This window comes from Notolabrus celidotus, chromosome 11, assembly GCF_009762535.1.
Source record: "Notolabrus celidotus isolate fNotCel1 chromosome 11, fNotCel1.pri, whole genome shotgun sequence".
NCBI lineage: Eukaryota > Metazoa > Chordata > Actinopteri > Labriformes > Labridae > Notolabrus > Notolabrus celidotus.
The window spans coordinates 24,697,087-24,720,897 of record NC_048282.1 but is presented as its reverse complement, the minus strand read 5'-3'; the positions used below and the strand labels follow the sequence as shown (position 1 = coordinate 24,720,897).

Below are 23,811 nucleotides of genomic sequence, written 5' to 3'. Positions count from 1 at the left end.
AGTACATGTGTAATGGATTTCGAGATGGCAGCAGCTTCAGAGTCATGTGGGCTTTCATTGGTTCAACTAATCTTGGACTTATTTACATAATACAAAGTACTGTTAATTTGAACACCATGTAGATTGGAGAAATAGCAGGATCTAGAGCAGGGCTATTCAAATACAAATCTTAAAGGGCCACAAATATTTTTTTCAATGAGCCAAAGGTCCATTTAATGAGGTCGGTCAGACCATATGCAATAATACTGTTATATTCAAGCTCTAAGTGACCCAGTAACAGCCTGTCTGCGTATCATTGACATGGAGACAAGTCCCGGTAAACATGCAGTGACTGAACCAAAACACAGAGTGAAGGTTGCCACTGTTGCCCATTAGTTTCTCAACTGTGATAATGAAGCCTGGAGCTCAATATTTCAGCGTGTCCCTCCGTTCAACCACAGATTAGCGTCATGCTTGAATCTAATAAACTTGTGCCCACAAACTCTGCCAGAAATTTGGGTGTCATGATTGATGACCAGCTGACCTTTAAGGTTCATGTGGCCTCGATTGCTCGGTCTTGTCAATATGCCCTCTACAACATCAGGAGTATTAGACCCTACCTGACGCAACAGGCCACAAAGCTTCTGGTACAGGCACTGGTGATTTCACGCATTGACTACTGCAACTCTCTTCTAGCAGGCCTCCCTGCTTGTACATTTAAACCTCTGCAGATGATCCAGAATGCAGCAGCACGTCTGGTCTTCAATCTGCCCAAAACGGCACGTCAATCTACTGTTAATCTCTCCTCACTGACTTCCAGTGGCGGCTCAAATCCAATTCAAAGCTCTTCTTCTGGCCTACAAAACAGTGACAAAAACGGCTCCTGCCTACCTGGAATCCCTCATCCAGGTCTACACTCCCTCTCGCCCACTACGCTCTGCCTGTGAAAGACGCCTGGTGCTCCCAGCCCAGCATGGCTCTAAATCTCTTGCTAGACTCTTCTCCTCTGTTGTTCCCAACTAGTGGATTGAATTACCTAACTCCTTATGATCCGCAGAGTCACTCTCTACTTTTAAGAGATGTCTGAAGACTCAACTGTTTAGGGAACACTTAGGCACTTAACTTGACCCTTCTCCTCTTTTTTCCTCAGGGGTAGAATGAATCAGAAGGTCTAAAACCCAGCTCTTATTGAATCTTTAGCACTGAATATTTAATGCTGTTGAATGTTGAACGATATTGTTGACTTGCGTTATTTGTTGTAATTAGCGAATGAGAGGTTCAGTTTGTGTACTGAATTAACCAGTAGTGATAAATGAAACTCATGCGAAGGTGCAAAAAAAAACCCAATTCCTCAAGTGTCCACTTGAAGCTGGCTGAGAAGGCCAAGGAATCCCCTTTAGGTCCTTTCTTTAAATGCCTAACTTTAAGGCAAAAATAAACATATTTACAGCCTCGATAAAAAAAAACTTTTGATACATTTTTATAACACATCTGTTAAGATAATGTAGAGGCTAGAAGTTATAGAGAAAATTTTATTAGAAGGGGCATAGCTGAGTGGTCGCATAGGTGTAACTGTTTGCTAGGAGGCTTAGATCGCACCTCAGCTCCACCTCTGCCTAATTAGAGTTTGATTGAAAGTTATGTTGAGTCAACATTTCCAAGATGGCAACTGTGTCTCTTGAGAAACCCATGGGTGACATCACTCAAAGAGACCCCGCCCTAAGACTTTAAGTCTTAATGTAACAATTGGTCATTTGTATAGAAATTGACTCCCCTATAAAGTTCTCATGAACACAGGCAGAAGCTTTTAGATTGACCTAAAAGCCAGGATGTAAACATTTATTTCTGCCAGGCTCTTTATTTGAGACCTTTATGAGGAATTTTTCATTTTGTAAGCTGGCCTCGAACGGTTGCTTGTAGAACTGCAGTTTTAGCCCTTCTCCAATGGCTTCATTTCAGTGGTGGTTTTCGGGAAGGGCCAACAGGGGCCAGTGCCCCTGTAAAACTGAACCTGGACCCCCCTGTGCCCCCCCCTCCACACCAAACAAATATTATACAATAAAAAAAGCTTTGAGCACTAAGGGACTCATGTTGAGTGTAAACAGCCAAACAGCTGCTGTCAGTCTGCATTTTGATATAGTACACAGTAGTATATATGTCTAGTATGTAGGGATGCACTGATGTTTTGCCAGGTTGTTCTCAGCCGGTCCTCCCCCTTCTCAGTCTCTTTTGTCAGGGTTGAATGTGTCCCTCTGACAACACACTTGGCCCCAGCCTGGCCCCCCCAGTAAAATTGGTCTAGAACCGCCACTTCTTCATTTATCAACACCAGGGGTTGCAGTTTGGTGGAGAGGCACTGGATTGCAGTATTCATCCCATCACCCCCAAGGAGAAAGGCAATAAAATGGCTGACCTCACTTAATAGCTTCAACTCTCTCTCTCTCTCTCTGAACCTCATTAGCCTCTGCACTATGGGCAGTGAATTTGTGTATTACTCGCCACAAATGGACTTTCACTCCTCCACAGGAGTATGGAAACAATTTTTTGGCATTCTTATCATGATGTTGTCCATCCAAGCGTTAAACAGCATCTTCCTGGGAACAGAAGGGAAATTGGTCCTGAAATCCCAATGTCGCACATGGCATAAGTTTCCTCGTTTCCTAGCGAAAAGCGGATCACTGCTTAGGAAAATGCAGTCCTTTGGGATGCCCGCTGTTGATTTTCTACGTCCCATTTTCTCTCTGCCAGACAGAAAGGAGGAAGTTGGAGGAATTAATCAAAGGGAAAGAAAGAAAGTGAGTCCCTTTGTCTTTGTTAAAGAGGTTTCAAGGTCGCCATGAGAGGCCATTAAATATTTAGTTTGGGCTTCAAGGAGCATGTTTCATTAAAATGAAAAATGTGGATCCATTGGCCGGGCATCATTGTCATCTATCTGCTTGGATTCATCATAAGCTGAAAGGAATCCATTCAGAAGTGAAGCTTTGGATTTAGCAACGTCAGCCTTGTGTTGTTGAAACTGCTGCTTCAGGCAACTTCAAGTCAAAAAGTAACTTCAAGGTTTAAGGGATGAGCTTGACGTGGTTCAACCTTTTCAAACTGGGGTCATGTATTATTCAGTGATCCATCACTGAGGGGAATATGTTGCTCAATGTCTGTCCTTATCCTATTCTTTTATGCCTTAACTGAAACCCAACCAAGCCTTCCCTCTGAAAATACACTGAGTGGCTTTGGTTTTCTGCTGCTGTCATAAAAATAACTGATTCTTCCGTCAGTGTAGTCGGCAGAAAATCCACACACACTTTTTTCCCCTCTTTTCATCCTCCTATCATTCTTTCTACTTTTTCCCCCTGTGCGCCGCCTTCGTTGTTAAATAAAACAGTGGAGTCTGAGAAAACATCTCCTGTGAGACGGAGGGTAGTTAGAACGAAAGGTAGGAGAGAGAGGGAGAAAACCTGAGCAGTATGTGATATTCAGTTTACATCTGTAGACATAAGTCTTACACGCTAACAGGAGCTGTGAGAGATGTCAAAGGGTTGTCAGAGCTTCTCATAAAACAGCCAGAGAAAGTTCACACACACAAACTTTCTCACACACGCTTGCACAAACACACAGATATCATATCATTTAGTGGAGGTTATTACTGCCACAGGCAAGGCTTTCTCCTGTTGCCTCTCTATTCCCTGGAAACCGGCATTATGGAGGGATTGTGTAGTTTGGTTATGGGAGAGGCTAGAGCAGCCTCTATCATTCTCTTGTTCCATCACTCATTTCCTCTTTTTTTTCATCTATTTCTCCACCCTTCAAAATCTCTCATCTATAGTCCTCTTCCTGTCTCCAGCTCCCTGCCCAGATCTCACCCTGGATGACCTCGGAGTCTCTCTCTCTCTCTCTCTCTCTCTCTCTCTCTCTCTCTCTCTCTCTCTCTCTCTCTCTCTCTCTCTCTCTCTCTCTCTCTCTCTCTCCCTCTCTCTCTCCCTCCCGCTCGACAGCTCTCTCAGTCTTGTTCTCACCTGCTCTCTCGCTCTCTCAGTCTTTCTCTCACCAGCTCTCCCTTTCTCTCTCCATCACTTTTCCTCACTACCACTCTCTCTTTCATTCTCTCTTCCCCCTCCCCTTCTCTCTCTCTCTCTCTCGCTCTATCTATCTTTCTCTCTTTGTCTCATTTCTCTTGTGTTCATTCTCTCTCCCAATCTCTCTTTATGTCTCTTATTCTGTCTCTGTTCCACTCGCTCTTTCTCTCTTTCTCTTGCTCTCTCTCCTTTTTTTAATTTCTATTTCTCTCTCCTTTTTCTTTCCCCCTAACTCTCTCTTTTTCTCTATCTTGCTCATTCTCTCTTCCACTTCCTCTTTATCTCTATTATTCTGTTTCCCTTTCCTCAGACTCTTTCTGTCTTTCTCTTTTTGGCTCTTTATTTTTCTCCTTTTTCTGTCCCTCTCTCACTTTCTTTTTATATATTTATTTCCTGCTTACTTTCCTCTCACCCTTTCTATCTTTTTTGTATTTTCCTCCCCTTTTCTCTCTCTCTCTCTCTCTCTCTCTCTCTCTCTCTCTCTCTCTCTCTCTTTCTTTTCCCCTCTTTCTCTGTCTCCCTGCATCTCTCACTCACTGTCACGTTTGCTCCTTTTTGTCCCTTCCTCTGGAGGTAAGGCTCCTGTCATATGTGCACTCTGCATCACACTGCGTCCCTTTTAGCTCCAGGGGCCTTGATAGTGTGTGAAACAAATAACAGCCCCTGGTCGATTGTTGGGGTCACCTCAAGTGAGAGCAGACTCATACAGCTTGAGGCGGTGCTCTTCTGTAGGCTGTGTACGTTTTAAGGCTGTTTTTGTTCTCTCAGTTCAGCTGCATGAAAACAGCATGGACTTGCGTATACCCCCTCACCCCCCTCCTTGATCCAAAAGGTCAGTGGCTGGCTTTGATAAGTCCATTAGTCTAGTTTGTGTTTTCAAGTTCCCATGCTGAACAACCAGAACCAACGTTAAAAATTGGCCTGTTTTCTGTTCATGTGTACGTTGCATGGGGAGCCAACTTCAGGGACCTTTTAAGTCCTTCAAATTGTCCAGAATCAGTTCATATCCATGCATTTCTTTTTGCAGTAAAAGCCCTTCTGCTATATGTCAGCCCTGATGCTGCTTTGTAACCACACTGTAAGTTCTACAGCGTCTGCCTCAACAGATTATAAAGATCCCTGGATTAAAAGACTGCAGTTGTGAGCAGTTATTAGGTCTGCTGGTTGCTGCCAAAAAAGCATAGGGAGGAGAAGAGAAAGACGACAAGTCCAGAGGAGGGAATTAGTCTGCAGCAGGCCACTGAATGTTATGACAGGCTACTCGCCGTACATCTTAAAAACATGAACGGCCCGACGTTTTACTTCAAAGGCTGCTCGCCAAGAGCTTTAATTGTTAATATGTTTTGCAGAGAAATGGATTTTTCTCAAATTAATTTTACTCCAATATTTGGTTAAAAAACATCTGAGGGAAGGCATGAAGAAGAAGAGAATACCAAGGGACACTTAAAGGCTTTAAACAAGCAATATTAAAAGAGTAAAGCATTACAATGACCATACTTTCTTGGGAAGTGTCCGCTGGTGGTCTCACCCTCTGTTCCTTTGTTCTTTGTTTTGTTTGTTTCTAGTCCAGAGGAGCTCTGTTTCCCCCTTCACAGCGTCAGACCTTCTTGTAAACCTTTCTGTATGTAATGAACAAGCACTTTTTTCAGTCTTCTCAACGCTTTTATTTCTGCATGAGCGGTCTCTGGTGTCTGTGTGTCGTGTTTTTGGACATGGGCATACTGCAATTTAATGTGGAAGATGCAAATCAGCACCATAGACACTGAACAGCTCCTTGAAAGCTGTATAGCTGTGTGTATGTGTTTTTGTGTGTTTGAGTGGGTCTGTTTATGCTCACATTTAAAGAGGGGGCTGGTGGAGAGGCACAGGTGGATACAGTCTCTGCAGTCCCTATCTCATCATGTTTTGTCATTAAACATGCAGCTGCCACACACACACACACACACACACACACACACACACACACACACACACACACACACACACACACACACACACACACACACACACACACACACACACACACCGGTGCCATATTGTCAGGCAGAGGGTCCTGTGTAATTAACCTAAGAGACACCTGCAGGACCCCCCTTCCTCTCCCTGATTTCTTCTGCTCCTCCTCTCTACAACGTGATGTTCCTTTACCTACGAATTCCTTCCATTATTCTACACTTAGTGCATTTTCTCCTGACACTGAACCACGATCAATGGTGTGCTAATTAGCTTGTAAATCGACTCACGCGCATGGAGGGTGTTGTCTGCATGGAGGATGTTGTCTGCGGCCTTAAACATTGTTTCAATGCCAAAAACTAAAAACACACAAATGTAGAATTACAACCAACATTTATTGAATTATGAAGACGTACATAGTTTTTTTTTTCTCATCATCAATAACTTGCTGATGAACATTTTAAAAACCCTTCAGAAATGCAAATCAAAGTTGCAAAGAGCCAATGAGTCATATTTTAATTGCTTGCCTTGCCAAAACAACCCCAAAGAATTTGCTACAACAACAAAGACAGATAACGAGCACATTTAATAAGTGTTTGGTTCAACGGATTACAACATCGGTCTGGTTGGGTCAGTTGGTTCACCACTTTGGTCCAGATGGAAAAATTTGATCCAAATATCTCTCTCTGTATCCCAATCAACTTCGTTACAGACTTGCATGTTTCTAATGAGTGTAATCCCCCTGGCTTTAGTCAACATCTGACTTTAACTCAAGAGCGACACAAAGTTCTACGTAGATGTAAAATTATTTTAAAGTTGAGTACCTTCAAATCTACTTCTTCAATGGGCATGCATTTCAAGGCGGACAGTCTGAACCCTAAGACTTCACTGATGGTCCTTCAGCTTTGAGGTCAACTGTAATTCAGTACACAAGTGGTCCGAAGGAAAATTTCTTTGAAATGCATATAGTACATTGCCTCAAAAGTTGCTTCACATATTTATGGCCGCCTTTGGGACAAATGTTAGTCATATGGTGTTTGCCTTGGATTTAGTTTTGGGTCATCTTTATGCCAAAATTTTAGCTTTTTGAAGAGCTTTATTCTGACAAGCTTAACATAATACCTGATCAGCCTTGCTTTCTGAGCATTGTGAGCTATGAGCAGAGAGTTAGGATACACACTTTAAAATGTAGATCAAAGTAGCAGGTACAGGCTTACAGAGCATCCAGCATGGTCTTGGAAAGGGGTGTTTCGAAACGACCTATTTCAAAGTTGTTTTAACCAATTCTTTAAGTTGAACTAATCAACTAATTGAAAGGTAGGACAATAGTCAAAGTTGAGCACAATCTATTTAACATGGAAAAACAGAAGTTCACAGAGTCTGCAGGTAAACCATAACGTTTTCCAAGTTTGGCTAACATTAGCAGAGCTAGCACCACCTGCCTTTGGTCATCCTTGTGAGTTAACGCCCCCATGTTTGCTTTATTTCCACTTCCTAGATCAAAGTATGATTAAACCGTGCCATGCTATGAGATTCCATCTGTCATCTGAGCTTGTTTACATCCAGAAAGTAGAACATTTTAGTAATACTGAAGTAGTACAGCCTTTATTTCTAAATGGAGTGTTCACAAACCAACAAAAGAAGCTGTTTTCCTGTGGACTGTACCAATCTGAGGGGTCTAGCTTTAAGCATGTTTTGGTTAGCAGAAGTGGCATAACGGCCACCACTCGCCAGATTGCTTCTGTGCAAGCTTTGGCTCCACCAGTGCAAAATGTCAGCGCATATCAAGGCTGTCTTTGGGCTTCACGTGTTACAATGGGACGAACGTGGAGGCAGGGTGTCCATTTTATATACAGTCAATGGGAAGTAGCCATTAACTGGAGCACTTCAGCCCCCGGCAAGTGGCTGGTGGCTACACTACAGCTCATAATATGTAGCCAGTGGTTAACTGAATAGTATTTCTAGTGCCTAATAGTGAGAGTGACAACATGAATTCGACTCAACGGCACATCTCATGTCTCATGAAACAAAAACAAAATCAGACTTCATATCCTGTAGGATATAGTTGTTTTAACTCATTATTTTTTTTAGAAAAACTATCCTAAGAACCCTGACTTTTTGTGATTGTATCTGAGAGGAATGCTAGCATGTAATCATGAGATAGAGTCATGTTTAATGGACTGCTGCTTGTGAGTGAGTGTGCTTTGTCAAAGGTGTTTGTGTGTCTTTTTGGACCGGCACATTCAGTATTCACCTGACCTTCATTAGCCTATGCAAATTCCAGTAACCTTCTTTTCTAGCTCTGCAGCTGGCCTTCTTCTCACACACACATGAACACACTGAGCCTTGAACTTCTTTATGGGCTCATTAACTGACAGGGAAGAAAAGGCTGATAATGCTGAACTATCACAAATAGCCCCCTTCAGTTTCCTCTACATCAGAGTAAATGGTAAATGAAGGCCCACTGGAGCACAGCTTTGCTTTTGATGTTTGTTTTTTTCCCCAGCTTCCAGCTCTGGCCTTTTTGTGCCTGGCTTTTTTGTCTTCCTGCTTCCTCCTGTCAGTTTTCTGAATTACTCTTTACTGCACAACAGTCTGCAGGAGAAGACAACCTGCAGAAAGCGAGCAGGGTGGCACATACTGTTGGACTAACACAAAAACAAGGGCACATAGAAAATAAGGAGAGTGAGAAAAGTGCAGAGTGCAAGAAAAAAAAAAATGACTGGCAGCCAAATGAGTTAGCTAAAGTGTGGCACGTCCTCGCAGACAGTCTGAGATCAAGCCTCGGAGGACAGGCGGGGCATTATGAGCTTAATTAATTTGACACAAGTCTCTAAAATGATCCCTGAACTCTTGAAGTGACAGGAGGAAGTTAGAGAAGAAAGCAGGGTGACTCTGTGTGTGTGTGAGGATTAATGAAGATGATTTAAGAGCATTTAATATGCAAGGATGTATAGAAGTGGGACTGTCACTTTTTATTGAGGACACTGACCTATATTGGCTGAGGACATTATGCCTCAAGCAAGAAGGCCAGCAAGTGTTCACTGCTGAACTCACTGTTCATTACATTAAATGAACTGATGCCGAAGAAAAGAAAACTAGAAGACACATCATTGTCAAACATGAGAAGCTGCAATAGCATAATTTTACTGTACGTTTAAACCCTCTCTGTTATTCCTGTCATCCTGAACTGATCATGCCACATGGATTCCCTGAGTGCATCATGCCTGTCTCTGCTGTGACGTGTCAGCTGCACCGTGTTTTACTCATTCCCAGACGACATGAAAATGAGACAAGTGTGCACTCTTACATCAATATTAACTCATATGTGCCCACACTTCGTGCACACATTTACATGGAAACCACACAATTCAGTTGCAAACACACTGTGCCCCCTGCTGTTAACACCGTCTTGTGTTTGACACTGGCTTTTTACATATGCTAATTCACCTCCATTTCCCCGCCATCGTAATGGACAGGGTGAGACCAGCAATTAGATGCCGGGGAGAGAAAAAATGGAGCCAGAATGAAGCAAAAAGAGAGGGTTATGTATCTTATCTAGCGCTCACAGACACCAGACACCTGGGTTTAACTTAGAAATACATTTAATCGACATCAGGTGGAACTTATATGGAATCTGAATGTATAGCACACATAAAAATACAATAAAACCAGAATAATAAAGACCTGTAGAATGCACATCCTCTTTGTTGCTCTGGCTGCATCATCCAAGGTAAGTTACAGGTTGAGGGTATGTTGTATAAATTGCCACCATCACACACAATCAGTCCCCCTGAGTTTTTTGTTTGCATATCCAGTGTGTGAGGAGGGCAGTGGGCCTGTCGCTGCTTTAATTGGCATGGCAGAGTGCCAACTCATGGATGGATGGCTGGGTGGAGAGAGGGAGAGAGAGACTGTCTCTCAGTGACTTGTCTCTGAGTTGATGACAGCCATCTGCTATTCTCAGTGCTGGATGTCAGGGTGCACTCACTTATGTTCATTCTGTTAGTTTGCATTGTTTTGGTGTGCATGAGTGAGTATATGTACACTCTAGGAACCCTGTCAACCCTGAAAACACTGCTTATGTAGATGGTAAAATCCAAGCGGCAACCTCTGGTCTAAAAATATGAGTCCAATGCGGAAGTGCTAAAAACTGCAGTTCATCGTGGATCCGCTTGAGGCTCTGGAAGTACCGGAAACCACATACACACCAATTAAAAAAAGCTGATCATTACAGCAGAAATAAACATGTTTATAACCTGGTACAAAAGACAAGTGTAGTCTGGATAGCTCATTTCTCGATCGGCTCACACTGGTGAATTTTTTAATGCGGCAATTGCGAAGATATTGAGATTACGAGTCTTCCAATGAAAGGCACAGCTGACTTGATTGACAGGTGGGAACACTGTAATTGTTGGCTAGGAGGCTCAAGGCGGCAGTAGCTCAGTCCATAGGGGCTTGGCTTGGCAACCGGAGGGTCGCCAGTTCGAGTCCAAGGGGGTGAGACCAGCAATTAGATGAAGTTTGGCAAGTGGACTGGTGGCTGGAGAGGTGCTGGTTCACTTGCCTGGGCACTGCCAAGGTGCCCTTGAGCAAGGCACCGAACTCCCAACTGCTCAGGGTGCGCTGGTTGGTGGCAGCATCCTAACTCTGACACCTGATGTATAGAAGTCCAATAATCCTTCTCCTCAAAGTTCCTGCAACTGTTGTACAAAACATCCTTTAACAGCTGAATTCTCCACTCTTGTATGAGTCACTTGATACGTCTTCTTCTTTAAGTGCTTTATGGGTAATATACTAGTAGAGTAGGTTTCAGGAGTTCTTAATGCTTAAAATAGATTCCAGCTGAGACTGAAATAGAGTTCTCATTGACATTAAACATACTTGTGACACTTGTGAGGGTTACAGCTGCACTAGCGGTCATGATAGTGCACGTGCAGGACAAAGCTTCAGCTAGATTATTGCGCAATATTCTAAGTAAGATGCATAAAATAATAAAACATCTCTCTGATGGCAAAAAAAGTATAATAGTGCTTTTTCTACGCAGAATTTTATGGTAGGTCATAGATATTCTGAGGGGACGCTGGTGGCCTAGCGGTCCAGGTGCCCCATATACAGAGGATGAAGTCCTTGTCGCAGGGGTCACCGGTTCGATTTCCCGGTCCGGTCGACCATTTCCTTCATGTCTTCCCCCGCTCTCTACTCCCCACATTTCGTGTCTCTCTTCAGCTGTCCTATGAAATAAAGGCATAAAGGCAAAAAATAGAACTTAAAAAAAAAAAAAAAGTCTGTCTAAGGCTCCATAGAGTTGAAAGAAACTTCAAGAGTCCTGTGTTAGTTCTATACAAGGGATTTGTTTCACTTCGTCTGTCATTGATTTCATGAAAACATATTGATCATATCTGTTTTTAAGGGATGTATTTTGTGAAACTGGTTAATTATTACCTCATTAAATGTCATAAATAAAAATTAAAAAATGCATATTTTATGTCCTGAACACATGGTGAGGTTTTTATGTTGCTTGTTGTGTCCAAAACAGACATTTCATAAATTGTATCACAAAAACAGAGGACATTTCAGGAACTCACATTTGAGAAGCAAATATTCACATTTTGAATTGTTGTGTTGTTATTGTTGGAAGCAAAATTTCTATCAAATAATCAGCCAATCATTCCAGCTCTCCAAGTGTGTTTTTTTCTTTCACAGTGATGCTTCATCTGCACAGCCACCAGCTTTGGAATCGAGAGCCTGGTGGCTCTTTTCCAGATGTTCTGTGTGATCTGTTTCTCCATCAAAGCAAACACACAGCTGTTTATCAAACCCCACGCCGATGGCTCTGTGGAGTCTAACCTCTCCTGTTTGTTTGTGTGTTAACAGCTCCTGGGCTTCGTGTATGCCTGTTATGTTGTCAGCGCTATCACCGAAGAGGAGGACAGCTGTGAGTCATTTAACCTCTTACACACACACACATACACTCAAACATAGATAAAGAAAACGAGCATCCAAACCGTTAATGAAGCACACTTTGAGCAGCTCACACAGATGGGAAAACTCCCAGGTTTAAGAGAACAGTGCTACACCTTACTTCATCTCCCTCTCTTCCTATCCCAGCCCTCACCATTGCTGCTCCAGCTTTCCCTTGTCCCCCTCCTCTCTCCTCCCCCACGCCAGCTGGGTCCCCTCTCTCTCCCTCCAGAGCCAAAGGAGCCATGTGTTCTCTCTCCAGACCTCCTTCAGCTCATTCTTTTCATTCTCTTTATGCACACACCCATCGCCTCGTCTCCCCTCCTCCTCTCATCTGTGTGGCCCTCTTCAATGTTGTTGTAAACCTGTTGTTCGCCTCCTTTAATGTACTCTGGCTTTCACTTTTCACACTCTCCTCTCTCTATGTGTCTGTTGTTTGTTGCTCCAGCTGTCTGTCGCCTAGCTGGGAGTATGTGTGTGTGTGTGTGTGTGTGTTTTGAACAGCAGAATTGAACCTTCCCCACTTTCTTGTGAACACTAAAATTCACTTTCCCCACATCGTTTATGTACCTTCTTTTTCTGAAGTGGCTCGAGTGTTGTATCTCAGTCCTCCAGCTACTGTATATTGGCCTGAGTTAAACCTTTAACATGGAGTCAGACGAGGGCAGGAGTTAGCCTTGAAAGTTAATCCTTTTAAAAGCAGGCAGAGAATGAGATGAGGGTGTGGGGAAACTTGACAGGAGACCATGAAATGAGTCATAAGAGAAGAGGGACACACTTTTGATAAATGACTCAGCTGCTTCGACCTCAGAGGCTGCAAGTCAGAGGTCGTGCTCAGGGTTAGCCAACCAGAGGGCAGGAAACATTTGATCAAAGGGGTCAGTGGGAGTCATAAATCTCTGATTGGCAGTGCCATAACTCTCCAGCATGCATTGCAATGGTCACATGTGTGAGAATTTACCATATTCCCATGGTGGCCATTAACTTGGACATCACACACAGGGTGGGGGTCTCAATAATATACTGATACATATAATGTTGTACCACTTTGTTTTGGGATTCAGTTCATAAAAACAGGGTTTCTAACACTCAATGACCTTTATCACGCACCGATTGATCTGCAACTGACCAGGCCATAAAATGTGAAGGGAGTCAAAGACATATTTCAAATTGAAACAGTGCGATAAACAACCCATTGTTACTGTTTAAGTCGTAGAACAACTAAGTTAGCCTTCAACAACTTATTAGCCACATTGCATGAGCTAGGAAGCTAACATTGTTTTAGCTTGGCAGGAAATTCACAGATAATATGGTTTTAATAAATCATGCCTTTCAAATTGTATTGTGTTGTACTTCCAAATGTGCTACAGTACATAAGGCAACATATGCTCTAGTTAAATACTAACATCAGTTAGCTGTTTTCTGACTATAGCCTGAGTTAGCAAATATTGTAACTTTAACAAAAAACCTTACACTGCAAAAACTGATATAAGATGGAATATCTCAGATGAAATTTGCTTATTTTTTGCCTGATAAGATAATTTTTCTCACTAAGCAGTTTTTATGTTGGAGTGTTTCACTTGTTTTGAGTGTTTTGGTCCTGAATTATCTCAGTAAGATATTACAGCTTGTTACTGAGATGTTATGACTTACATTGAGTAATACATGCTTGAACTAGAATATCAACTGTTACAAAGCTGTTTCATCAATGCTCACAAGTATAAAACTGCTTTTTCAAAGTAATAATTTCTTATTTCAAGCATGAAATAAGAAATCATGACTTTGACGCATCTCTTCCCACTTAAAACAAACGACAGCCAAATGTAATCCACTGTTTTATTTTCAATGAAACAATAGAAATTATGTACTACTATATATTAGTACAGTTGGCAGAGTACTGTAAACTGACTCTTAATATTTAAACATTTAACATTTCAAACCGTTTAAACCAGAAATTACTTAATTTAAGAATATTCTTCAACATATTGAGAAAAGATGTCTCATATTATTTTATTACTATCAATAAAAGTGCACATGTTATCAGTGAAAACACTAATTTTAAGGTATTTTAAGGTTCATTGAGGTTATATATTTTAACTTGTTTTGGAAAGTCTTGGCAAGCCAAATTTTATTGTTCTGTTGGCAGATCATTTTGCTTAGTTTAAGTAATATACCCTCAATTTTTTATTGTTTTATTGTTTTTGAAGGCTGGCTTTTTGCAGTGTATTTCAAATTATGAATAGCATATTTAAAAACCTATTCAGCGTTCAGTTGCTTGTTAGCTAATATAAGATTAGCTAGTAAGCTAGCTTAATATTACAAAGAAGGAACATTTCCCAGCTAATATGATGTCGTGTTCCTCCATATTTTAATGTGTAACACTGCGTAGCAATGTGTAACACTGATAAATGTTATAACAAGATTCCATCCACTTCCTTTTTTAGCTGTCTAGCTAATAAGTGGCTAAATGCTAACATTAGCTGTTGTCTGACCACAGGCTATGAGTTAGAAAATGTGTTGTTTGCCTTGAAATATCGCCACATTTCTCTCTGTGTTTTGACTCTCAACTATCTTATAGTTTCTGATCAATCAAGAAGGAGTGAATGTGATATAATTGTCAGATATTCTATTTTTTTTTTATTTAGAAGCCAGAACACAGGAGTATGACATTATTACAGCATTTTTGTTTCCCACCCTGAGCTTTACAAAAGAAAACAAATGGCTTCTTAGGAAATACGGCCCATTCTGCTTTTACATAGTTTGGCCTTGTAAAATTGAGCTTAATGAACAAGCTCTCTCTGCAAGGATTAGCTAAGATTAAAGGGAGTTTCTCAGGCAATCATACATGCTGTATGTGCTTGTTAGAATGCTAATTATGGAACCTAGGTGCAATAATTTCAGTCCCCTTTGTGCTCAACCAAGACTCTAATTTGATATGAAAACAGGGCATTGAACAAAGCACTACATGAACTAATTCCATTTTGAACAGCACTCTCTTGTAATTTAGGTGATGTGGTTTCTGTGGGTGTTCCTGCTATAGAAGTGAAAGTAGTCCGTTACTGATCACATACCAGAGATTCACTGGCTGTGAGCAGTTACAATCACCACCCATGTGACCCCTCTCAGTTCTGGCAGTACCACTTAATCACCTGTCACCTCTCAGTAATCCCTGGAGAACAATGCAGTTTAATCAGGGATGGAGTCCAATAAATAAGACTTTCCAACCTCAATAACTTTTCTTTCCTTCCTGTATCGTAACGTTTGAGCTTTGTTCGTTCCCCCTTGTGGACTGTTGTACAGGCTGTGTTTGTTAAAGCTCCAAGCAGAGGGTCATCCATACTCAAAACAGATAAAAACAACAAAGAAAGCCTTAGGGAAAGCTTGATTAAAGAAAATTTGATGTGAAAGCAGGACATGGTGTTATTTTTTATTGGTTTTAATTATGTTGTGGTTGTTCTCTGATCTATGCTGTGCTGGAAAAGAGAGCTGCTACATCCCTTCCAACTGCTACCTCTTTGCTATTGTAATCAGCTTTTTGCCTGCATACACACATACACGTGTATGTGGTCATGAAGACACAGGTGCATAGGCACACATACTCCCTCTCATAGCAACACAAAAACCAGCCAAGGCTTTTTGCTGCTCTCATTTCCCGCTCCCATTTGATGTGTAGATTAAAGACAGTTTCTGAATCAGGCTCCCTGGCTGCCTCAGCATCTCTCCTCCTACCCAGAACTTTTTTCTCTGCTCTCATAGGCTTTATTTCTGTTCCCATTTCTTCACATAGATGGAATAATCATGTATCAGAATCTAATTTCCGTGTGTTCAAGAAATCTCTCTGTCCCCTCTCCCAGCTCGGCTTTAATGGGGTGTGCTTGTAAAAAGTTAGAGGTCTCTGGTCACTCGTTGTATCAGCCTCATTAAGTGCCTTGCAGGTCAATAACTTCCACAGCTGATTGCGTCTCACTAAGAGAAGAAAGGTTGGATGGATCCTCTGGAGAGGCAGAAAGAGAGGACAGAGAGGAAGATGAGGGGAGCAGAGGGAGTTGTTCAGTAGGAGCAAGCTGAGGAGGAGGAGAAAAAAGGAGATGGGGCAAAAAAAAATGTTAGAACAAACATTACGAGACAAGATGGGCTTTTCACAAATAAGGAGATAAGACAGGGATTCCTCTCACGCGGAGCACTCTCTCACTCTCATGGGAGACGGGTGAGTTAGATTTGTGTGCTCAAGCTTGCGTTAAGAATAGCGGAATGAAACATGCACACACACACTCACTGGCAGGAAGCAAAGTAGACAAAATGGGCAGAATAACAAGCATCATATACTATCAGCTCAGGTTTGACATGGCTCTCAGGCTTTGTGTGTATCTGTGTGTGAGATCTCTCTCCCTCCTCCCTCATTTCTCTGTCACTCAAGTGTACTACTTTAAATGTGTACATGCACTCCTGTACCTACAAACCTCCTGTATTTGTGTACTCGTGTAGTAGTGTGTATGTGTTTGTGTACATTTGTGTGTCTGAATTAGTTCCACAGTTATCGGTGGCGAGCAGACACACCGACAGAGTGAGTGGTGGGGAAAATCCTCTTTGTAAAGTAGGTCATGGAGTTAGAAGCCTAGTGCTGGGATAAGCTCGCTTTAGCATGTCTGCTAATTATGCTGCCACCCCTCTGTGCTGAGTCACATCCCCAGAAAATCCTCCGCTGCAGACACAGGAACCAGAGGGCGAGGTGGGTGTGTGGGTGGCAGTGTGTCTTCAGGTTGTAGAAAAGAGAAAGAAAAGGTCAGAAAAGCACAAAATGCTTCTCCTGCTTTTATGTTATCATGTCAAAATGCTGTTGGAAATGATGTCAGACTCGCAGAGTGTGAATGAGTCTTCTTTCAGAAGGTGCAGCCGTATGAAAAGAACAGGTGTAAATAATGGAAAGAATGGCGGCTGAAATCCATTTATCTACTTATGGTCCTCTTGCTGTGCATGTTGGCTCACTGTCACACTGAATGGGACATTGACGTCTCATTTGAGCGGCTACATTCTTCAATATCTGCATTTGAAGACAGATTGGGAGTGTTCCATAGGCTACTTCAAGTAAATCCAAGAAATGTGGCATATTACCCCATATTTTGAGAACCCATAGAATAATGTGGTGCATTACGATACCATGCCATACCATATCATGTAATACTATAGTATTAGTTATGATATGTTGTGATATGATACTAATTGGTATATGATATGACACGACACAACACGATAGGATACAATAAGATACAGTATGATACGACACGATACAATACGATACAATACAATACAATACAGTACAATGCAATACAATACAATGTATTACAACACTACAAGACCGATGCAACACGATACAATTCAAAATGATACAATACGACAAGAAACGATGCAATACAACACGATACGACAAGACCGATGCAACATGATACGATTCGAAACGATACGATACGAAACGATGCAATACGATACAATACAACACGATACAATACAATATGATACAATGCCAAACTATACAATACAATATGATACAATACAATACCTTACGATACAACATGACAGGATACAATACAATGCAACACGACACAACCCATTCAACACGATACAATTTGACATAATACAACACGAAACGATGCAATACGATACAATACAATGCTATACGACAAGATACAATACAATATGATACAATACAATACAATACAATGCCACAGGACCGATGCACATGATACAATTTGAAACAATACGATACGACACAATACAATACGACACGACCAATGCAACACAATACAATTCCAAACAATACGATACGATATCATACGACAAGATACAATACAATACGATACGACAAGATACAATACAATACGATACGACAAGATACAATACGATACGATAAGATATGACAAGATACAATACAATACGATACGACAAGATACAATATGATACAATACAATACGATACGATACAACAAGATACAATACAACATGATACGATACGACACGATACAATACGATACAATGCAATATGATACAATAAGATACAACACAATACTTTTGGTATGTTGTAAGGTGACCTTGAGTGTCCAGAAATGCGCTGATAATTAATATGTATTATTATTATTATTATTATTATTATTATTATTATTATTATTATTATTATTATTATTATTATTATTATTATTATTTATTTATTTATTTGTATTTATTATTATTATTTATTTATTATTATTAATGACCGCTCCCTCTCCTCCTTGCTTGTCTAGTTGCACCTGGTTGGGTGAGACAGCTTGTGCTTGAATCATTTTTATCAACATCAGGCTTGACTTTATGTAATTATGGGCATAGATTTACCCAGAATGACAAGAAAAAGACAGAAAAGCTTTGTGTTTTTCATCACATGAATTATAGATAGAGGACATTGTGACTGGGTCAGTGCACGCATGAATATAAATGACAGAGAGCAGAAAAACTGGGTTGCATTTTTCTGAATGAGAACTCAAAAAATGTGCTTTTGCAAGTGACACCCAGTCACTAATAAATAAACACAGAAGCCATATTTTCTGTATCTTCAATGCAATCTAGCTTGACACACTTTCCAGGATCTCCTGGTCTAGTCTGATCTGAAACCATTCTCTTCTTTGCACGGATGATTAACTTTAAATACACTCTCAGTCAAACATACCTGAATTTTTCATATGCAAAATAACTGAGCATAAAAACAGCTGAAGCAGCCTAGTAGCCCAGAAAGCAATGATAGCTGTGTAATGGTGTGTGAGGACAGAGATGCAATGCTGCAGAGTGGAGCCAACTATGAAGAGCTCCCTTACATCTCGAGCATGTGTGAGGCAGACAGAGAAGGGGAAGGAGTGAGAGAGAGGGGGACTGTAGCTACAGTGGATATCAAAAGTCTAGGTTTTGTGATGTAAAAAATTGAGACCAAGGTCAATCATGTCAGAACTTTTTCCACCTTTAATGTGAGCATAACATGAACAATTCAACTGAAAAAAATTTAAATCTTTTGGGGGAAGAATAGATAATAAAAAACATTAAATAATGTGGTTGCATAAGTGTACACACCCTTTAACTAATAATTGTTTGAAGCACCTTTTGATTTTATTACAGCACTCCGTTTCTTTGTAGGACTCTATTAGCATGGCACATCTTGACGTGGCAATATTTGTCAATTTTTCTTCACAAAAAAGCTCCAAATCCATCAGATAGTGAAGGCATCTCCTGTGCAAAGCCCTCTTCAGAACACCCCACAGTTATTCAACTGAATTCAGGTCTTGGCTCTGGCTGGGCCATTCCAAAACTTTAATCTTCTTCTGGTGAAGCCATGCTTTTGTTGATTTGGATGTATGCTTTGGTTCGTTGTCGTGTTGAAAGGTGAAATTCCTCTTCATCTTCAGCTTTCTAACGGAGGCCTGGAGGTTTTGTGTTAAAACTGACTGGTGTTTGTAACTGTTCATACTTCCCTCCACCTTGACTAAGGCCCTGGTTCCAGCTGAAGAAAAACAGCCCCAAAGCATGATGCTGCCCCCACCATGCTCCTCTGTGGGTCTGGTGTTCTTTATGTGATGTGCAGTATTGTTTTTATGCCAAACATACCTTTTGGAATTATGGACAAAAAGGTCTCATTTTTTTTTTAATCACAAAACCTGGCATTTTAACAGGGGTGTGTAGACTTTTGATATCCACTGTATGTATTGTAACTCACCACTTACAGCTTGTCTGAAGTCTTGAACTGTCTGCCCTTTATATCTCCCTCTCTTTGTCTCTGCCCTGTCTCTCCTTGTTTTTCTCCATCTTCCTCACACTGTGCTCTTTTATCCTCACCCTGTCTTTCCCTCCTGGCTTTTCTCCTTTTATCTCTGCGCCTGTGTTTCATTTCACTGTCCACACCAGCTCTTTCACACACAAACACACACACATGGAAGAAGATGCTTCAGTGTCTGCAGATTGACAGTGACTTTGCCTCCTGGTTCAGCACGAGTGCTCTGATTCCAGCCAGTTTCCACTTGAACTGAAACACTATCATCTAACATTACTCTCTGCTTGTTTAGGAGGGCTCCACACATTGACCTACATACTTTTCATGTCTTGCAAGTGTCCACACAAGTAAAAAATCTGCTTGTCTCCTCTGCCTGGAAGAAACTGAGCTTGCTCCTTTCAGCGTTACAGGATCACACACGCAGATCATCTGCCAATATCTGTTTCAAAGGCAGCTTTCCATAACAGAGAGGACACATTGAATCCTCTGTTCATGCTGTACGTTCAGTTTTCACTTGTTTTTTTGATCATCTTTTAAAAAGTGCCATCCACCGTGAAAATGCCAAATATTGGAAGAGCGTTGGACTGTCTTTTGAGACTGAACAGGCCATTTGAGCTTGCAGCTTTCCAGCATTTCATCCTAACAGCTTTAACATTCATTTTGTGATGTGCTGTTTGCTTTTAAAATGAGTTTCAGAGAGCCTCAAACACTTCTAAAAGTTTAGCATATTCCACAAAGATATCAACCAGAATTAAGGCAATATGCTTTGTTTTAATTTGTTGTTCTTTGAGCTGCAAAGGGGACCAATCAGATCAGTGTTTGTAGAGATGAAAGGGGAAAAGTTAAAAATAATGACGTTGCAGTTAACACTCTGACATACACTGAACGGTGTGTAGGAGGGATGGAGCGTAAGGTTACGAGTTTGATTTAAATAAGGTGCAGAAGTTAATGTTTATACACATAGGATGTCTTCATTAGAGTGAGGGCAGTTAGCAGCACGCAGGGTTGCCTGTTGAGCCTCCGATTCAGAGCTTTGAGATTTTAAACACGCTGCGGTCTCCTGTTATAATTATAAAACTCTGAAATTGCTTTCCTTTCAGCGCTGCACAAGAAGCATGAGGGGAAGGAATATGGCTATTAGTTTCAAGATATGCTGTCATAAATGGAAATTTTGACCCATTTTTGGTGCTGGATAAAACCACCAAAGTCATTAGAATCCTTCCTCTGGAGACACTCACAATCTGTGCCACATTTCTCATCAATCCTTCAAATATTTGTCATGATATTTCACCAAAGTGTTTGGATTGACAGACAGACTGACGGATAGATCGACCCACCAGACTCTGCCTTCCCCAGAGCTGGAATGTGTCTAAAAATGGCAGCTGTCATTATCATCAGACTGTATTCCTCAGCACAGTTTATCATGGTGTGGGTCCCAACCTGCTTCTAATGAGAACGTCACTGGTACAGAAAAGATCAGCAAAGAGGTGGTCTGTGTTTGTTTGTGTGTTTGTAGAGATGAAATGGAGAATCCCAGGAAACCAGGGCAGGGTCAAACCCACACACTGAACACCCTGTGGCTCTCTTCCCTCATCCTGTCTACATATCAGTATTCAGCAGACCACCCCTGCCTCCTCTTATCACGATGGAACTGATTTTGGCCTTACAGTAGCTTCCATGCCTGGCATTTGTCTGTTTCCCCCCCCTCAGCGTTTAAAAGTGACCGATCTGCCCATTTTTCCTGTTTCCAACATCCTATTGAATGTTTCTTTTTTTGTGTGTGTCTTTTCCTTCTGAATCAGCTTCAATCTCCATCTCACATGATGTTTTCAGAGAGCTCCTGGACATGTTGTCCTCTTTCACATGCAGCCCTTAGGCCTAATCTCTTTGGCCCCCTGTCAGTCAGACCGCCAAGCGTGACACACCCCATCCTCCCCTCTCTCTCTCTCTCTCTCTCCCCTCTCAGCCTTTGTGTTTTCTCAAGAGTCCCCTTCACCTCAAAAAATATCTGAATCTGTTAGAAAAACACGCAGCACTTTGGTCACAAGCATGTCCCTCACTTTCCGCTTTGGACATGACACCCGTTTGCTCACAGCCTGAACTCTAAAGTGAGAAAGTAAACAGAGAGAGTTGAGCGTTCTGTCCGTGGTGGAAGGTCACCTCTGTTCCTAAGCGATAAAAAAAGGCTCTGGCTATTTTGACAGCTGGCCAGCTTTCACCTGTTCCTGAGTTTTCTCCCTCTGGCTCCCGGCTTATACACAGAGGAAAATAAAGTGTTTTTTTCCTTTCATTCTGTTTTTGTTTACTTTTCAAAGCTGTAACTTTGGGAAAAAAACAACACTTTCTCTCGTCTTTGTAAGCCTGCTACTTTTCAACCCGTCTGCATTTCCCACTGCATCTTTTGTTTCCATTTCATCTCTTATTTTAGCTCATGATTTTTTTTGTCATTTATTTACTTCACAGCATATTCTGTTGTTGTCTGTCCTTTGATTTACTCCATGTTTATTTATGTGTTTCATCCTTTTGTTTTCAGTTGATTTTATTGGTGGATTTGACCCATTCCCACTCTACCATGTCAATGAGAAACAAACTCATCTCCTCTTAAAGCCCATGTACCTGTAAGTATGAATGTGCTGCCATCACACCACATGTGTACATGTTCCTGTGCGTGTTTCACTGAGTATTCCTTTGTAGAAAAAATGTTGAAAAGACGCCTATGGCTATGAGAAGACGCTGAAAACTGGTTTAAAAGTGGAAGTTTTTTCAATGGCGCAGTCAGGGACTGACTGGAAATCTGCTCTGTCCCAAGATTCGTCACACATTCTCACCTTTAACGATTTTTTGAGTCCAATACAGTGTAAATTGTATTACATAACATCACAGTCATAAACTGGAAAATAAAGAGGAGAGCAGGACATGAACTCACCATTCTGTATGTCAGAATAGGTCATGGTTTTTCGAATACTTGAATATTCATTAACTAATTGAAAATTGAAGAGTTAATGCAAATATTATCTCATCTTAATAATACAATTTACCACCGTCCGAAAGCTGTTTGCTAACTGCATTAGCGATAGAACGCAAGGCAAGGCAACTTTATTTGTATAGCGCATCTCATACACGAGGGCAACTCAGTGTGCTTTACATTAAAACATTAAAAGCATTGGTAACATTCAGACAAGCATAAAACAGCACAATTAAAATGACAAATATAATGAAACAGAAAAGGAAAGGAAAATTAGATTATATTAAAAATTACATTCAAATTTGCATTTAAAGCAAGTTAAAATATGCTAAGATTCTATGGAAGGAAGTGGCGAATAAAAATGTCTTAGTCTTTGATTTAAATGAGGTTTTGTCATTTGATATACATAAAATCACACTTCTTTGACCAATATTTCGATTTTCAATAATCGCCGAATAGACACCATCCATTATCAAATAGTATTTTGGCTTGAAATGCCCACCCCTTCAGTCAGCCACTTCCCACCGTCCGCCATCTAGCTCTGGTAAATGTCAACGTCTGTCAGGTATCAATCAACTACATTAACACCCTGGGGGTTTTCTTCCTTCCAAGTCAGATCTGTTCAGCTTAAGCGCAAGAGCAGGCGCAGTCTTCTTTATTCTTTTTCTGTAGAAAATGTTAAAAACTGCCATCTTCATAATGTCTCTTCTTAACAATGCACCGCCCATAATGGTCGATTTGATTTTATCCATGACTTTGAATGAAAAACTGCATAAAGATGATGTCATTGGCTGGAAAATTACTTTTTAGAAATACCATGACTATAATCATGTCTGCACTCATTTCACCCATACAATACATTTCTTTGTTCAATCCCTTTCAGTGCTCACTGAGTAGGAGCAAATTGTTGGCAAAGTATTCATCAAAATATTAATTGATTATAGTTGTCCCTGAAAGCATTTATTTTGGGTTCACTGTTAAATATCCACATTTTTCATGAATCTGCTAATTAATCAAAACATCTTTTTTGAGACATTATTATTCGCTTCTTTCAGAGTTTTTTAGTATTTGAACATTTTTCAGGAAGTTACAAAACAACTC

General features: G+C 40.9%; 1 protein-coding gene across 1 annotated transcript in view; it reads left to right on the top strand.

Moving 5' to 3' along the window:
- nkain4 (sodium/potassium transporting ATPase interacting 4) overlaps nt 1–23,811 on the top strand; it is a 62,283-nt gene that overhangs the window by 35,603 nt on the left and 2,869 nt on the right. The window contains exons 5-6 of the mRNA XM_034696758.1: nt 11,877–11,937; nt 22,279–22,363. Of these exons, the coding sequence (XP_034552649.1) occupies nt 11,877–11,937; nt 22,279–22,363 (146 nt within the window). The remainder of the gene's footprint in view (nt 1–11,876; nt 11,938–22,278; nt 22,364–23,811) is intronic.